At 36.2% G+C, this 18,951-nt stretch overlaps 2 protein-coding genes across 3 annotated transcripts in view; both read right to left on the reverse strand.

The window, feature by feature from the left end:
* Nucleotides 1-3,412: 3,412 nt before the first annotated feature.
* On the reverse strand, nucleotides 3,413-9,531 carry kcnk13a (potassium channel, subfamily K, member 13a). The gene is given in 2 exon segments (NM_001110117.2): nucleotides 3,413-4,870; nucleotides 9,001-9,531. Coding segments are annotated over 2 exon segments (1,230 nt in total). The 5' UTR covers nucleotides 9,338-9,531; the 3' UTR covers nucleotides 3,413-3,977.
* Nucleotides 9,532-15,966: 6,435 nt separating this feature from the next.
* tdp1 (tyrosyl-DNA phosphodiesterase 1) overlaps nucleotides 15,967-18,951 on the reverse strand; it is a 73,956-nt gene continuing 70,971 nt past the window's right edge. For both annotated transcript variants that reach the window (XR_012393304.1, XM_695082.9), the window contains one exon: nucleotides 15,967-16,292. Coding sequence is in view for 1 of the 2 variants with exons in the window: in XM_695082.9 (XP_700174.2) it covers nucleotides 16,219-16,292 (74 nt within the window). In the remaining variant the exon portion in view is untranslated. The remainder of the gene's footprint in view (nucleotides 16,293-18,951) is intronic.

The raw sequence follows: 18,951 nt of genomic DNA on the forward strand, positions 1-18,951 counted from the left end.
AGAAGACGAGGGAGTAATGCTAGTGAAACAGAGGCCAGCTAGTAAGTCCTGTGCAGGACAGCGACAAATGCTAGAGGTCCTGGTCTATAGCCTCCTTGGTAGAACACCTGACTCCCATGCGTATTTATAGTGAGTTTGGAATAATCCAATTGGCTTACTAATGATTACAGATAAGAGACAAGCCGTGACCAATCATATCAGGTGCTCCTCTCGAAATTAGTTTGTGATATTTCACTAATTATTTAGGAGAATGTAAAGCAGATTTTTCATCAACCATTCTTCAAAAACCTTCTGCTGATCTGGTGTTCAAAAAACATTTATCCATTCTTTTGGAAAGTTATGATACAGTTTTTTCATGACGCTTTGGCTCGGTGGCTCAGTGGTTAGCACCATCACCTCACAGCAAGAAGGTCACTGGTTCGAGACCCTTACCCACGCTTTTGGAAATATATTAGGAAGAAGCATTCATTTATACCCATAAATAACAGAATAAACAATATATGATGTAAAGACTTAAACTGTTTTAAATATCTAAATGTTAATACCGTAACTTTTCATTTGATGCATCCTTACTGAATAAAATAATGTAAAACCTTATTAAATGGGCGACACAGTGGTGCAGTAGGTAGTGCTGTCACCTCACAGCAAGAAGGTCGCTGGTTCGAGCCTTGGCTGCGTCAGTTGGCGTTTCTGTGTGGAGTTTTCATTTCCAAAGACATGTGCTACAGGTGAATTGAATAAGCTAAATTGGCCATAGCATATGTGTGTGAATGAGTGTGTATTATTGTACTCGTTGTGGGTTGCAGCTGGAAGGGCATCTGCTGTGTAAAACATATGCTAGATAAGTTGGTGGTTCATTCCGCTGTGGCGACCCCTCATAAAATAAAGGGACTAAGCTGAAGAAAAATTATTGAATGAAAATCTTATTGACCCCAAAACTCATCAACCATATAGTGACACTGATTCTAGGTCAGACTAGACTAGACTAAAATAAAATGTTACGTTTATTTCACAAATCGGCTAGCTGAATATGCGGCAGTTTGTATTGTACAGATGGCCATGCAGTGCAGTTTGGATCATCTCGAATCATACCAGAAATTCAACATTTTACAGAGACTTGTGGAAAGTGAGCACAGCTGTCATTAAACCCAAAGAGGGTTTAACCCAAACCATGAAATAACAGTTCTGAAATTCACCTTCAGACTAAACATGTACATGTACTACTGAAAGTCTCAGACTTTGGACCCCACCATAAATGTCCCACAATGACATCTGTGCATTTTTATTATCCTAAAAAGTGCTAGTTTGGCAAACAAACCCAATTATAACGTCCTCCGACTACAAAAATACTCCAATCAACCAAAAGAGTTTGTCAAAGGGGGTGCAGCAAAGCCTTTCCAAGCACCCCAATCTCATAAACAGCCCTGAGCTTCAGTTCTCCATTCTCTTTACCTTTAGAGCAGCAATGGATGGTTAGATTACAGCATTCCGCACATAAAAGAGACTTTGTGTACAAGCCTACATCTGCATTATAAAAGTAATAATACACTGTAATAAATATCCATAAATTAGCAGTTTTCATTATTTTGTATTCAATGTCATTTTCCAGTTTACAGTATTTATGCTTTTGAATTGCATTATAAGACATTGACCTTTCTTCACAACAACTTTTAACCTTGAAATGTTAAAAAAGTGACTTTTATTAACATTTGAATAGTTTAAAGCCGGGATTTTTAAACTTTTCAGCCCACGACCCCCAAAATAACAATGCCAGTGACTCGCGACCCCTACATTTCTCAGAAGTGTTTATAAACATACAAATGTTGCATACACAACAATATGCCTTTATAAACACGAGCATATTGACAACACAAAAAAGTGCAACAGTCTAACAACCATAGGCTATAATAAGTCATTCTATAATAAGTCATATTAATTTGTTTAATTTAATATTAACCCTATCTAATGATAGCGAATAGCTTTCAGCACAAGTGTATTCTTGGTTTGATTTTGGAGACCACCACCACGATCATCCTCCATATTCAGTTGTGTCAAGTTAAACATGGTGCTATAATAATATAAATCTGCTGCCGCTTACGCTATTGCTGTTTTATTAATCTAACTTAAACACACAGTCCTATGATAATAAATTAAAAGGCTGATGGCCTTTTATTTGCATGTTGTCGCTTTTTAATTTGTTTTTAATGTAACTATAGGAGGCGAGGCAGTGGCGCAGTAGGTAGTGCTGTCTACTCACAGCAAGAAGGTCGCTGGTTTGAACCTCGGCTCAGTTGGCGTTTCTGTGTGGAGTTTGCATGTTCTCCCTGCCTCCGCGTGGGTTTCCTCCGGGTGCTCTGGTTTCCCCCACAGTCCAAAGACATGCGGTACAGGTGAATTGGGTAGGCTAAATATACCGTAGTGTATGAGTGTGATTGTGTGTGGATGTTTCCCAGAGATGGGTTGCAGCTGGAAGGGCATCTGCTGCGTAAAAACTTGCTGGATAAGTTGGCGGTTCATTCTGCTGTGGCGACCCCGGATTAATAAAGGGACTAAGCCGACAAGAAAATGAATGAATGAGTAACTATAGGGGAATTGCCAGCCTACATCACTCATGACGTCACACGGGTTTAACCGTGCATACCGTTTGCAAAAAAACACCGGTTATGATAGCAAACATGTCATGTTGTGCAGTAGGATGCCAAATTCTGAAGTCCAAAAATAGAAAAAAAAAATTCTGTACACCACTTTGCTTTTAATACCAACTGCAGACATCTGTGGCTAACAGCCATCATAAGAGCTGAATTGAATGAGGACCTAATTAAAAATGCTTGACTCTGCAGTTCTTATGTTATATCAGGTAAGTTCACGCAATCCTGAATCATACACATTATTCATTTTTGATTGCGCCAATGATTTCAGCAAAAACAGTTACATATGGTTAATTAAACAGCGGACACAGAATGCTTATAAAATGTAAACATGTACGTTCACATACCCTGCCATACAGGTGCAGTTCACTGTCAGAATGTAGTTGTTTTGCTTGTTGATGATTACCCAGGCCTTGTATAGCTCTGTCTTCTTTTCTTGTTTTGGGCTAGGCAGAACCAGAAAGTTTTGAATTTGGTAATCATGAAACATTATTTCTTGCACATGACTACACAGAACACAGTTGTAGGCATCCAAAGACTTGCTAGTTAGGCCTTTAACTTCTCTTTTGTAAATTCACTTGGAGTTTCAATGATATAGTTGTAAATTTGGGGCTGGATGCTTGGCCATTTTACTCATGCAATATCCAATATCTTATCCTTATCCAATATAATAATATGTAATCAATATAACTTATCTCCAATACAACAACAAACTCTGTTCCGCATCGAATGTCATTCCCTCGCTGTAAATGCTAGTGCTCCCGTTTTTTTTTTCTGCAACCTCGCTGTGAGCGCATCCTGAATGTTTACAAACCAGTAATTCATCTATTAACTACCATTTTTCTGTGGGTTTTAGATAAAATATGGCAATTCTAATAGTTATTTGACTTCACCTTCACCAATATATTTGAAATCACCAAGCGACCCCCCCTATCATTGTCCCCCACTTTGAGAACCAGTGGTTTAAAGTGTTATATTGTATGGGTTGGTGTTGTATATCACGATACAAAAACCTTATAGAATAACCTGCCAGTACATTTTCTGTTATTTTACAGACTAACTTCTTTATATATGTTATATCAAACAACTAAAATGTCAATAAAAGTCACTTTGTTAAACTTTAAGAGTTGAATTTTCAACATAAAAAGATGACAGAGCAGAGATCAAATGCAATTCACAACTGTAAATAACCGGAAAACTCTTGTGAATCACAAGAAAAAAGGAAACTGTTAATTAACAGTTATTTTTTTCCAGTGTAGCTAAACTACGGGCAGTGCAATCTGGCTTTTCATGAAGCCAACAGTGTTCGTTTGTTAGCAAAGGTTATATTTATCTGTCCACGCTGGTTTCTGCTAGCCTGTTATTCATTATACCCAAAGCTCCGACTCCACCAGAGAATCCATTGTGTCTGTTTGTTGAGCCGCCCGGCCGGGGATGACCATTGGCAGTCTCAGACAGCTGTTTCTGCATGATCGCCAAGTTGACCTTATTAGCCGCCAGGAAGTCTCTCATGGAGATCATCTCTCCAGACAGTCTGCGTCCATCCGTCTCACTGTCGTTCACTGCGTCCGTGTCTATGGATATGTTGCGGACGCGTGTTCGGAGATGGCTCGGCATGACTGCGTTCCTGCGGGGCCGAAGAGACCTCCTGTGACAGTGACGACAAGGTATCTTCAGCTTTTTCAGGAGCCAGTTGAGCACCTGCTTGATCACGATGGAGATGACGTTGAATAGGGAGTAAATGCAGCAAACGCCCATTAAAATAAACAGGAAGTTGCAGATTCGGTAGACGGTTTGGTTCTCGTAAATGGCTCGTTGGCTGCTGACCATATCCCCAAAACCAATGGTGCTGAACGCCACAAAGCAGAAGTAAAGCGAATCCAAGTATCGCCATCCTTCGATTGAAGAGTACATGGCCGAAGCACAGCAAGAAATGATTATTGCCGCCACGCATAAGATCAGCATCACACAGTAAACCGAGGGCTTCCATCCTGCAAGACTGTCTTCATGGTTTAGCCTTGAGTCCTGTCTGCTGTCGTGAGGTAAAACTCCCTTGCGTCGACGTTGGATTTCATGGCACGACTTCAGCACGAACGCCAACACTGTTATTATTCTCTCCAGGAAGAGATTGAAAAATAAAATGGTGGCTGCGCAGCCGATGAGGCCATAAAAGATCAGGAAGATTTTGCCACCGACCGTGGCGGGGGTGGTCATTCCAAACCCTGTGGGACATACGAGAGGAAGAAGCATTAATTTATACCCCGAATAAACAATATTTGCCGCAGGCTGTTTATTGAGCCCAACCGTCTCACGCTGTTTTCTTCTTCCTCGAAGCTGGAGAAGAAAGTGTTGCTATTGGTGACAGATTCTGAAACTTCTCCAACCTTTTCCTTGTCGTGCTGATTGAAATGCTAATAATAAGTGGATTGCGTTATTATTATTCTCATAGATGTTTCCCCCCTCCACATAAAAGCCCCCATTGAGGAGGACATTGTGAAGACAAGCTCATTAACATCCTCAGTTAAGGTCTGAAGACATGGTGATCACTGAGATATGCAATGAAACCACTAAACTGCATGTGGGGGAGAAAAAAAACAAGGCAATAGCAGAAGCAGAGGTCTTAGAAATAAATGTACTGAAGCTAAAAGTACACGTTAGCACCTAAAAGTGTCTGTTTTGAAAGGTAAAAGGTAAATAAATATCCGTCAATAAACAGGTTTCATATTTGAGATGGTGTTTTCTGTTTATTTATGTTTGTGAATTGCATTATGGGAGTTTTTATCTCTGCTCGGTCGACTTCTGATTAATGAAGTAGATTAATGAAGTGACTTTTAATAGTTGTTTAAGACAAGATAGAGAAGTGAAGTGATCTAAAGAGAATTAAGTCTGTAAAATAACAGAAAATGTACTGCCAGCTTATAACCAGGTTTTTGAACTGTATTTTACAACACAAACACAGACAAAATATCACTTCAAACTATTAAAAATGTTAACAAAAGTCACTTATCAAACATTAAAAGCTTTTGGGGGATAGATCAAAATCCTATAATGCAATTTAAAAGCATAGTTAAGAAGTTAATATGGAAAATTATTAAGGAAAACTGCTTATTTAAAGATATTTTTACAGTGTACAGTCCTAGTGACAGATTTTGTACCTTTATTTCTGAGAGTGTGGTTTGTTTGTGAAGTTCTGGGTTTCCCTGTGGGAAATTTTCGAGGAATTAGTGAGGAATATAGGCTAAGGGGAACTGGGAAATTGCTTAAACACATGATCCACAGCATTCAGTGCAGATAAACATCGTCTTTATTAGGTCTGTACCTCAATGTCAATATTTCTCAACTTGTATTCATAGGATGAAGTGAATTTGTTATGTACAGAACAAAGAATTTCAGTTTACTCATACAATATTAGTACAATTTTATATCATACAATAACAGTAAAACAATAAAAGCAATTCTAGTAAGTAGTCTATATAAATTCACCACCTTATTGTCAATTTAAACAGTAAATTTACTCTCTATGTTCAAAATGACCTCAATATCCTGTTACACTACAGGCATAGTAACAATTTTCCACTTTTAAATTCAGGCATGTTACATATATTAATAGAATTTATAAAAAATATGTCTGAATACATATTCCATGGTCATTCAGCAACACATACATTTATGAAGTGGTGGACTAAGTACACAAATTATGGTAAAAGTACAGATAGCCTCATAAAATCTTACTCCAGTTGAAATATAAAGTCCTTTTTTTCAATATTACTTGGATCAAAGTACAAGAGTACTTGGTTTTTGAACTACTTCAATAATAAAAATGAATAAAAATGAAAGTATGAAAGTGTTTATTTTGCAAGAAAGTGGTGGAGAAACGATCAAAACGTGGTATACTTTTATAACCACACTGATGATGCATGATAATTCAAGTAAAAACATGTGAAACCACTTTTATACGCTGAACCTCACTCAGATCAGTTTGTAAAATCAGTGAATCATTTACTGGAACCTTGCTCTGTCTGGATCATTTGAATCAATGAGTTGTTAACTGGAGACTCTTTGTGGACAGATCATTTCAATCAGTGAATCATTTACTGGAGACTCATTCTGAATTGATCATTTTAATCAGTGAATTGATAACAGGAGACTCACTTTGAACAGATCGTTTGGATCAGTGAATCATTAACCGGAGATTCACTCTGAACAGATCATTTGAATCAGTGAATTATTAACTGGAGACTCATTCTGAATTGATCATGTTAATCAGTGAGTTGATAACTGGAGATTCACTCTGAATTTATCATGTTAATCAGCAAGTTGATAACTGGAGACTCACTCTGAATTGATCATGTTAATCAGCGAGTTAATACACAACTGGAGACTCACTCTGAACAGATCATTTGAATCAGTGAATCATTAACTGAAGACTCACTCTGAATTGATCATTTTAATCAGCAAGTTGATAACGTGTAACTCACTTTGAACAGATCGTTTGAATGAGTGAATCATCAACAGGAGACTCACTTTGAACAGATCATTTGAATCGGTAAATCATTAACTGGAGACTCACTCTGAATTGATCATGTTAATCATTGATTTTGTTACTGGAGACTCACTCTAAACAGATAATTTGAATCAGTGAATCAATAACTGGAGACTCACTCTAAACAGATCATTTGAATCAGAGAACCATTAGGTGCATTTGACTTCATGCAGCGCTGCGCAGATCGATGGAATTTTTTTCGCAATCAATCGAAAATTTTAAAGCGGTGCATGCTGGTTAGAAATTTTGTCTGGGTTGACGCTGTGCTGACGCCACGTAACTGGTACATGTGGCATCAAAGCATCACGACAGCACTCCAAAGATGCTCTTCAGCAGCATCTGAAGAGTCACTGCTGGAGCTGCGATGATGACACCAATATTACACCATTGGCTGAGTTCACAACATGACAACAACCACATGTGTTTCTGGTTTATTATTGGACAACTTCTGATTCACACATTTCAAAACAGTTAACTTTTCATACCATCTCTAACTTGTATATATCAGGCTTATAAAAATAACTACAAATATTTTACTGCAGTAATCATGTTTTGTTAAATAATCTGGTTATAAAGACTAGATTGTTTGCACAGGTTTATCTTCCACCTTTTTTATAGAGACTATTTACTGCATTCAGCTCCATGAACGATTTAAATATGCCTGCCAAAATGTTTTGATAAATTATTTTAAAGTACTGAATGACATTTTAATGGATACTTAAATCATGAAAAAAATGGTAGAAGTTTTTGCTAGAATATATTTATTACACTTCCATAGTTTTAATGCTTGCAAACCTTGGTATCTTTGACATATTCAAACCGTATGAATTTTTACAAATATACAAGTTATTGACACACAGCAACATGAACAATGAACAAACCTGGCCCAATCAATGTAAGCAATTACTGTGGGTGACGTACATTAGTCAGTAATAGCTTTATCCTATAGTAGAGGAGAGTAAAATGCTAATTACCATCACATAAGATTCTGAACCCAAAATAATATACTTCCCCAGCACTGTTTAGCTTAAATACTCCTTAACTCATTTTTTTCTGTTGCCATATTAAAGGGAAACATCCAATATATAAACAGTGATAAAACATTGAAATTTACACGTTCAAAATATGTGAAGGCCAAAGCAATGGTTTAACATGCCTGTTTTCTGTTTCATTACACTGATTAGCTTATAACAGGTTGCAATGAAAGACTTCCTAGTGACATTCTAAACTAAACCATTAGTGTATAAGGTCAACATGTCCTCAGTCCTTTATATCTATTTATTAGGGTATAAGGTCACTATATCCACAGTTCTTTCTATCCATTTATTAGGGTAGCCTATAAGGTCATCTATCTATCTATCTATCTATCTATCTATCTATCTATCTATCTATCTATCTATCTATCTATCTATCTATCTATCTATCTATCTATCTATCTATCTATCTATCTATCTATCATCTATCTATCTATCTATCTATCTATCTATCTATCTATCTATCTATCTATCCATAGCCTGTTCTGTCTAATCTGTCTGTCCGTCTGTCTATCTATCTATCCATTTATAGCCTGTTCTGTCTGTCTGTCTGTCTGTCTATCTATCAATCTATTTGGCTGTGTAATTCAGTTACCTAATATTAAACTATTAGCCTCACCTATATATACATTTAGTATTATAAAATATTGTAGTATTATAAAATGTTTACCTTAATTGTAAATATAAAGTATAAAGTGAATTAAATTTGATTAGTAAAATATATTTACTAATATTTCATGTATACTACTCGAGATATGTTTGTTTTTATCCTTACCGATGGTAGAAACGACAGTCCCGACAAAATAAAAGGCTCCGGTAAAATCCCAACGCGGTCTGAGAGTGTCCACCCGTATCCCTGCCATGTTCGCCTCTTCATAATGTCTCAAGAAGTTCTCCAGGTCACTTTTGTTGAGGTTGTACTTTTGGCTGAACAGCTCAAACCTCTGAGCCCACCTTTCCTTCGCCAGTTTCTCCTTCGGATGCTCCAGGGCTGAAAACACCGCGGCTCCGCACAGAAGGTAGAGGATGATGAGGAGTAGCAACATGATGAACCGGGCATTATCTTCATTCACTGGACCACAGCCACAACAGCACGAGCCTCTACATGCCATTATGTGACTACTGCTGGACCGGACTGGTAATAAAGTCTCCACATCTTACATTTCACGGCGACAGTGGGCACGAAACTGCAAGAAACTTCCTCGTCTTCCATTATTCTTGGGCTGCATGTACAACAAATGTGTTGCAGATGAGCAATGATGATGATGATGAGAGATGCTCATACCATCCTCTGTCAGTGCATTGAATGCAGGCTGAAATCCTGATGAATGAGATTGTGGGTGGATCTGGTGGTTCGGCTCTTCTCGTGTGATGCATCTCACTGGGTCTCATCGAAAAACCTTATTTAAGTCCACTTTAGTCTCGGGTGAGTCCATCAGGTGGCCGCGTGCATTGCGTTCAATATTTCAGTAAGCATTTAATAGCAGTTTATGTAGGCTAAACTCGAATGAACTCTCTTGACATATTCACGAAGTGACACAGGTTAAATAGTCAGACCTCATTACACGAAGCGCACGTTCCCTGCGATTGAACAAAACTCGGAGCACCGGCGCATGTGGCAAGCCGTTTTAACTATTAGGCTTTAAAAATAACGCATCTATTTTTTTTGTTACCAGTAGCTACTTATTTATCTACTTAACTATTATTATTTATTACTCTAACATTGTAAAAAATCTTTTACAATTTTTCGAATGTATTCCCACTCCAAATTTAGCTAGAATATTTCTGGCAATATCTTACCTGTGACTTTTAATGTATTGAGCAAGAAAATTTTCTAGAATATTTTTTTCGTGGAAAACATCTTTGTTTTTGTTAGATAATAAGTTTTCAATTTCTGAAATAATATTTAAGGTCAATATTTTAATCCCCCCTAAGAATACATATACAGTGCATCTGGAAAGTATTGATAGCGCTTTACTTTTCCCACATTTTTAAATGTTACAGCCTTAATCCAAAATGGATTAAATTCATTTATTTCCTCAAAATTCTACATGCAATACCCCATTATGACAATGTGAAAAATGTTTTTTAAAATTGTCATTAAAAATAAAAAACCTGAAAAATTAGATGTACATAAGTATTCACAGCCTTTGCTGTGAAGCTCTAAATTGAGCTCAGGTACATTCTGTTTTCACTAATCATTCTTGAGATGTTTCAGCAGCTTAATTGGAGTTTACCTGTGGTAAATTCAGTTGATTGGACATGATTTGAAAAGGCGTACACCTGTCTATATAAGGTCCCAGGGTTGGCAGTGCATGTCAAAGCACAAACCAAGCATGAAGACAAAGGAATTGTCTGTAGACCTCTGAGACAGGATTGCCTTGAGGCACAAGGCTGTGGAAGGTTACAGAAACATTTCTGCGGCTCTGGAAGTTCCAATGAGCACAGTAGCCTCCATGATCCATAAGTGGAAGATGTTTGGAACCTCCAGGACTCTTTCTAGAGTTGGCTGCACACCTTAGCTGAGTGATCGGGGGAGAAGGGTCAGGGAGGTGATCAATAACCCGATGTACACTCTGTTTGAGCTCTAGCGTTCTTCTGTGGAGATAGGAAAACCTTTGGTGTACATATTGGGTAGACACTAATAAGCTAAAATAAATATGATCACAGCTGGACTAATACAAATTTGAACCTAGATAATGGAATAGATTTCAGTAAAATCAGAAACAAACAATATATCGATTTAGTTTCTAAGAATAAATGTAAATCCAGCTTGCCACACAATGCCTTCAGCCAAGACTCCCAGTTGAAGCATAAACCCGTCACAAGAGACAGCTATAGCCCGATTGCGCATGCAACTTCATCAGTGTCAGAATCAGAGAGAATAAAATGTTCCTGTGAAGTGTAGACTGACACTCACCCCTGGCTTAGACATATTTTCAACATCACAATTAAGGTATGACATAAAGGAAATGAGTTATGTGTAAGATTTATTTTTTTAGGGAGATAAAAAAGCTTGGTTTACAAATTTCTTTCAAAGAAATATATTACAAGCATACTTACCAACCAAAATGCTTAAAATAAAAAGGTTTGTTTAAGATTTAAAAGAGAATAATAAACAACACATGTTAATTCTGCTTGGGCATCTAAATTCAAACTGAAGCTTGAAAATCTATGAGCACCACTGGGGCCATTATTAGTAATAGCCGGGATGTAATTGGAATAGTTAACACAGTAGTCACTCATTTGAATGGTAAACCTATAATGATAGTAATTATTTCTGCCAGGCTGCTCTGTTAGGAATAAATCTAATCTAATGATCCGAGATCAATATTAAAAAGACCTTTTTAAAATGAAGAAGCGCTCTCTAATATTTATCTGATCAAAGCCTGAAACGCGTCCAACAAATGTCACAGATGGCTGTGCAAGAGATATACATAATTCAGACTGTTCACGGTAAAAGTGAATATTTCAGTTTCGTTATGTAAGATTTAAAAGTTCTACAAGAAAAATGCTGGCTGTAAGATTTCTGTACAGTTGTTTTAGGTCTCAGTTAACCTTCAAATAATGTACAGAATCCCAATAATTGTTTATTTAAAAAAATTAAAATGATTGGGCCACAGGGAATTCCTTTATATCAATGTCGAGCTATAACTTTTCCAATGTTGCCAGGCAACATGACAATTTCAGGACGAGCAAAAACAGCAGCAATTGTTCTTTATTTTGATCACATTGGATATATCAGTGATGCCGGGGGAGCAGAGTCCTCCTCAAACACATTACTGCTTCACTGTAGCTGTAAATAAAAAAATCAATCCGCCCCTGGAGCTCGCCTGAAATTCATTTACAAGGACATGTCCATAGACAAACATTAAAAAAATAAATAAATAAATAAAAAAAAGCCAATTTAAGATGTTTTCACCATTTTATTTGGTCCTTCTTTTATCTTAACTCTATCAAATCAGTCTGAAAATAGATTTGAAAGATTGCCTTTTTTTTGTGTATTGTGCCCTTTTACCTACTGATGTTCATAAAATAAGGTGTAAATACAACTTGTTTAAAGGCTTTTACAATGTTTTTTTTTTCAATGAATGAAAATAGATTGGTTTACTTCTGTTTACCTACATCGCTGGGCTTCAATATAAGCATACTTTCTTTCAACAGAATACAAATCTTACCAATTAAGGCAACCCTGGTTGTCTATTTATAATTGGGTAAACTGGAAGTGGGCTGAGAAACACTGACCAAAACAAAGACAGACATCCTAACCTGGAATGCAGATTTTCAAAGGAGAACAACTGACTTCAGCCAAAGTCCCTTTAAGGCAAGTCATTTCACTCGGCGGCCATCTTTGAAACACCTTTCGGGCAGTATGCTTGGGCATTCTGATTGAATGTGCAAACATCCAATTCTCCAAAATCGCTTGGCAAATTTATGATTAAATTTCATACTCGGAATCACTAACAAAATGAAACAACAATTGTGTCTTTAATTTCATTTCTAAATGTTCGAATCACACAAAATCTGGAGAAACTCACTCATCTCTGGTCTGAGCTCCTCCTCAGGAGAATTGTCAGTGTATAGCAATCGATGATTGGCTCTTGTACTAGAAGGTGGGGCTTCAATCACCATATTACCCATTGAATTTTGCTACATTCAAAACTGTTTTGTGTATTTCATAGTCTTTCCAGAAAAACTATTTTGTTCAATTAGCATGTTTCCTAAATATCTACAAAAGTATTATGGTATTTTTAAGTTGAAAGGCAGCACCAAGCTGATGGTTGGCCATTTAGTTTCGTTGGTCAGGCTAGTTGGTTTGGTGTGTTCCACATGTCGCCTCCCTGATTCAGCATGTAGAATCAGCATCAGACCATTGGCTGAAGAGAGCATTCTAAGTGCACGACTGTGAGGTAGTGAAGCAACAAAGCGAGTAAACTTTAGGTGCGTTCGACTTGAACCACGGCTGCAGCTAGCAATCAACCAGATTAGCCGAGCACAGGTGGAGCGGAGCTGCAAATGAGGCTGTCAGGTCGGACACCTCGAAGCTCATAGTTCTCTGCATTATCACAATTCACATGGCGAGATCAATGATTTATTATTTATTGATCCAATCACATTAATCCAAAAAGATTGAACAAAAGGACAATCCTAAATAAGCGAACTACACTTTCAGTGGAAATTCCACAGAAAAGGCAAGATATATCAATGTTACTTTTAAATTTCTTTTAATTTTTAATAGTTTGACAGGATAAAACTGTTTTATAAAAGTATTAATTATTTTAGAACTATTTTATAGTTTTTTATAATTATAATTATTTATCACATTTTGTTAAGAAAACGTTATGGGGTGGCATGATCAATGATGACTATTATACTAGTCTGTAAGACTTATTTGAGTTGATATTTGGTTATTCGCTAAAATATACATCATTTAAATCGTATATGGAGCTATATACAGTAAGGGTCTGTATAAAATGGACAAAAATAAACCTATGCAAACAATCTAGCCTTAATAAACAAATATTTAAAAAAAGATTTACTTTAGTAAAATACCTGAAGTTTTTTAATAAGCTGGATATATACAAGATAGAGATAGTATAAAAAGTTAACTGTTTGTTTGGAAGTTTGTGAGATGGAAGTTGTCCAATAATAAACCTGAAATACACGTAGTTGTCGTCATCCCGTGAACTCAGCCAATCGTGTAATACCGAAGTCTTCATCGCAGCTCCCGCAGTCGCTCTTCAGATGCAGCATCGGCTAATCTCGGTACTTTAATGCCACATATGATATTCACATGCCGAACAAAACTTTTAACCATCATGCACCGCTTTAAGACAGATTTCGATTAGTCTGCGCAGCGCTGCATGAAGTCAAACGCACCTATTAATTTGTCTGTGTGCGTCGGAAGTTCGGTTTCCTTTTGCAGAATGCTAAACCAGACTGCTGGCCCCCACTGTGTGGTAACGCAGAATGTGGCTCTCATTTTAGTTGGCTTTTGTCTGTTTGCTGTGTTTAGGCACAGCTATTTGATCCAGATGCGAGGCAACAACACAGTTGGGTTTCATTGAAGCTAGTGTTGTTTGCTGTCGGCTTGGTGTGTCCTGGCTCTTAGAAGAGTCAAAAACTTACCAACAGCCCTTTTAAGACAAAGGAAAACACTGCTACTGAAAAAATGATTACATAGTTCAGTGTTTTCTTTTGTTTTTGAGAGAAAAAATAAAACTTTGTAACCTTTTAAATTTGTGAAGTTTATTTATAAACTAATTTGGAGAGGATCACGTGTTTATGATTGCTTGCAGCTGGCCCCGCATTATTCAATTCATGATACACCAATCAGACGATTCCTAAGCCACTATAAGTGCCATATGACAGTCATCTTCGTTTTGAAGAATCCACCATTTAACCCCTCCTCCTTTTCTAGATGTGTGGCACGGTGGCCCAGTGGTCAGCACTGTTGCCTCACAGCAAGAACGTCACTGGTTCAAGTCCTTATCAAGCCAGCCAACATTTCTGTGCAGAGTTTACACATTTCCACTGTGCTCACAAGGGTTTCCCCCGAGTTCCTTGGTTTCCTCCCACCGTCCAAAAACATGCAACTTAAGTTAATTTACTAGGGAGCGCCGGGCTCGAGGACATTATAAGCTCAGGGCTTTTTCCCTTTAAAGCATGTCAAACAAGCTTTATAATCCATCATCATCTAAGTGTGAACTTTTGAATTATCTTTGGGTGAATTAAAAGCTGCTGAACTAAAGTAATGAATGTTATTTTATAAAAAAAAATTAACTAAACGCTTCATAAAATATATAAAGATTTTTACAGAAGATAAATTTGATGTAGAAACAAATTTCTTGACAACTTATTTCTTTAAAATAAAAAAATAAAAGTTATAAAATATAGTTGAAATTATTAGCCACTCTTTTTTTTGTTTTTGATAATTTCCTAAATGATTTTCATCAGAGCAAGGAATTTTCCACAGTATTTTTTGAAATTTTCTTCTGGAGAGTCTAATTTGTTTTATTTTGGCTAGAATAAAGTTTTTATATATATATAAAAAAAACATTTTATGGTCAATAATATATATATATATATATTTTCGATTGTCTACAGCAGGGGTTCCTAAACATTTCAACATTTTCATGATCCCCAAAATGACAATGCCAGTGACTCGCGACACCCAATACCCAATAGTCTATTCTTCGTTTAATTTTTTTTAATGTATGTGGGTGCTGTAAATGGGCCAGAAAGTTTAACCTGGTGTCATAAAATCCATCTGCTGCATCTGACGCCATTGGTGTGTCATTAATATAATGTAATTACCCCAGGGGTCGCAATCCAATAGAACTAGTAACTATAAGCTACTGTAGTATGTAGTATATAGTAACTATAAACTACAAATTTTTCCCTTTATTAGGTTATGGATAAAATATGGTAATTCTATTTGCGACCTACCATCATTGCCCTTAGGGGGTGCCGACCCCCACTTTGAGAACCACTGGTTAACAGAACAAACCACTGTTATACAATGACTTGGCTAATTACCCTAACCTGCCTAATTCACCTAGTTAAGTCTGTAAATTGCTCTTTAAAGTTGCTGTATGTACGTTTTTGACTTTTAAAATCACTTTGCATGTTTCTAAAATATCTCCAAACATATTATGCTATTTTATGAGTCAAAAACTGAAAAACCAGCCCTTTAAGACAAAGGAGAACACCGCAACTGAAAAAAAAGATTACATAGTTCGGTGTATTTTATTGTTGTATTTTATTATTATGTTTTTTTTTACAAAAAGCATTTTATTAAGTAATAACTATACACTATCGTATCTATAACTATAACCATAACAGTATTATAGTGTATTTCTAACAACTACTGATATCAAAGGTAAAAGCATGTAATTTTAAAGCTTATATGACGAACTGAACAGACCCAGAAAGAGATGCTGATGATCTGATTTCCATGTTAATACGATCTTGTTCAGATGGTCTCAGCAGCTCAAGAAGGCACCCATACATTTCCATGAGTGTCTGGTGCTTGAGTGTATGGAATGTTCCAGATCCAAGGCCGATCTGCAAGGAAAAAAAAAACCTCATAAATGCAAGAGCAGATATTACTGGAAACGGAATCATTGGAAACTCATTATGCTTTGTGAGATGACGCAGGATTACATGTTTGCTTCAGGCCAACAATGACTCCTAGAGAGAAGTGAAGGTTCTGACCTCTCCATACTTACCTGTGGCATTAATACTGTAGCGTGTAGACTGTATCTGTATGGAGGATCACGATCAAACTGTGCGCTTTACTAAATAATGAATTGCAGGATACAGACTTCTAGAAAGACTGTAGACCAGCGGTATCCATGGTAACTAGTTGACACAACTGGAGTCAGTCACAAAAACAACACATCAGTTAAAATGCCAATGAAAAGCACATGAAACTAAATGATTTGGAGGATCTGTCAAACGGTTTTGTGTAAAACATGTTTATAACTTACTGGAAAATGGGAGTGAGTCACTTTCCACAAAGGAGTTTTTTTCAACTGAGTGAAATTGAGGACATTACAGTCAGTCATCAAAACATTTGCCTTCAAATGTATTTATGCGAGTGATGAATATTTGGTGTAATGTACTAGAGATGTTTGAATAAATCATTGGACTGCTTTATGGTTAAAACATGCCCAGTCTTTATTTGGGTCTTAAAGGTACAGTTCTACCTAACTTCTACTATATATGTCAATAGCTATGTTTCCATTCAAAGATGAAATTAAATTTATACCCAAAACAGGAATATTGTATATAAGATGTGAAAATAAAGCAGTTTTTTCATCCAACGAGTCAAAGAGAACGAAATGGTCACTTTTTAATAAACTGGTGCCAAAGATCAAAAGTAAAAACGGAATTTGCTGTGGTAGGACAAGGTGTGTCAATCTATTCTTTATTTTAAAAAATTACTTGCGCCTCAGAAGACAATGCGCATATGCAATGAATGTGTGATGGCGTTTGAGAACAGACATTCTTGATTCTGGAGGTAATTTATAATATAATAACACTTTAAAGTGTTTGAAGCCATGAGATGCAGAGCGCAGACACTCTTAACAGTTCTGAAGGTAATTAATAATATAATAACACTAATACTAAAATGATTCATGTATTATATAATGAGCAAAACAACACTGTAGATGTTTTACAGTTTGCTCAACCTGCTGGTTTGTCCATTCACACATTTTGATCATCACATGATCTCTTATAACAAAATCACGTGACGTTTTTTAATACTGAAAATACTTTAATACTGATTGTTGTTCAGTAAAAGTGTTTCCATCGTAGTTTATGCGCATCTTTTCTTATTGAATAAAACGTTTATCCTACTCAGTTATGCTTACGTTTTTTATGCACATTTTCAGAACTAATGCCCATCTTGGTGTTTCCATGAACCAAATTTTTTATGCGCATATCCAAAATGCTTATAAAGATAGGTGGATAGAAACATAGCTATTGGCTAGCGGTCTTTAAAGTATATCCTTTTGTTTTTGAGAGAAAAATCAAACTTTGTAACCTTTTAAATTTGTATCCTTGGGTGAATTAAAATACTGTCGATAAAGAAAAGAAATTGAAGAAACAAATTTCTTGGCAACTAGCTGAACAAAAGCAAAGTATGTTATTTTATTTAAACATTAACAACACTTTATAAAATATATAAAGATTTTCACAGAAGATAAATTTGATGTAGAAACAAACTTCTTGACCACTTTTTTTTTTTTTATTTAAAAACTAAAAACTATCAAATACAGTTGAAGTCAGAATTATTAGCCACTCTTTATTTTTGTCTGTAGTTTGGCTGTTTGCACCAGACAAAACACGACAGAAATTTAAATACAGCCATTCAGAAGGACAGAATATGCACTCACTCAAGAAATGATAAGGTTTATAATCTAATTAATACATATTAAACCTCATTAACATTATTAAATGCAGATGCTGAATCGCTGATATGTGTTGGCTTGCACTGAGTCACAGTTCTAAAGGTGAATTTCAAACGGTTTATTTTCAAGATCTGAGGTAAACCATCTGCTGCTCTTTTCATTAGTATGGCAATAAATGTCATGTAAAATGGCATTCAAACTCATATTGTTAGCATTTAACACTGAATAAAGCACAGGAGGAATACATGAGGTGAGCATTTTCAGTTTTCTGTTGTTCAGCTGCAAGAAATAGAAGCGGTTTCTAATATATCAATTCAAGGTGTTATTTAGGACAAAAACTAATTTTAATATGGAGAATTTTCCTTTTATTGCATGTCGTTGCTTTTATATAGAACACAGTTTTAATTAGCCTTTAGGCTCGATAGTCAGACTTGCTCCTGTCGGTCAATCTGGCAACCTGCGCTTGGATTTGTTTTGATTCAGGAATGCAATACCTAGTTCAATCACTGGGTTTCAAACTTACATACTGCACCTTTAAGTTAAATACTAGTGTCTGAAAAATATCTAGTAAAATAATATTTACTGTCATGATTGCAAAGAAAAAAAGATATCAAAGTTAGTTTTTAAAAATATTATATTTAGAAATGTGAAATTGGGAAAAAATATTCAGTGGGTGCTAATAATTCTGACTTCAACTGTATATACAAATTTTCAAGCAACTTAATTTTTAAAAATGTAATATTGTAAAATAAAACAGACCGTGACCCTGTAATGACTTGTTCAGATGAGTTGTAGTCATCACTGCC

This window comes from Danio rerio, chromosome 17, assembly GCF_049306965.1.
Source record: "Danio rerio strain Tuebingen ecotype United States chromosome 17, GRCz12tu, whole genome shotgun sequence".
NCBI lineage: Eukaryota > Metazoa > Chordata > Actinopteri > Cypriniformes > Danionidae > Danio > Danio rerio.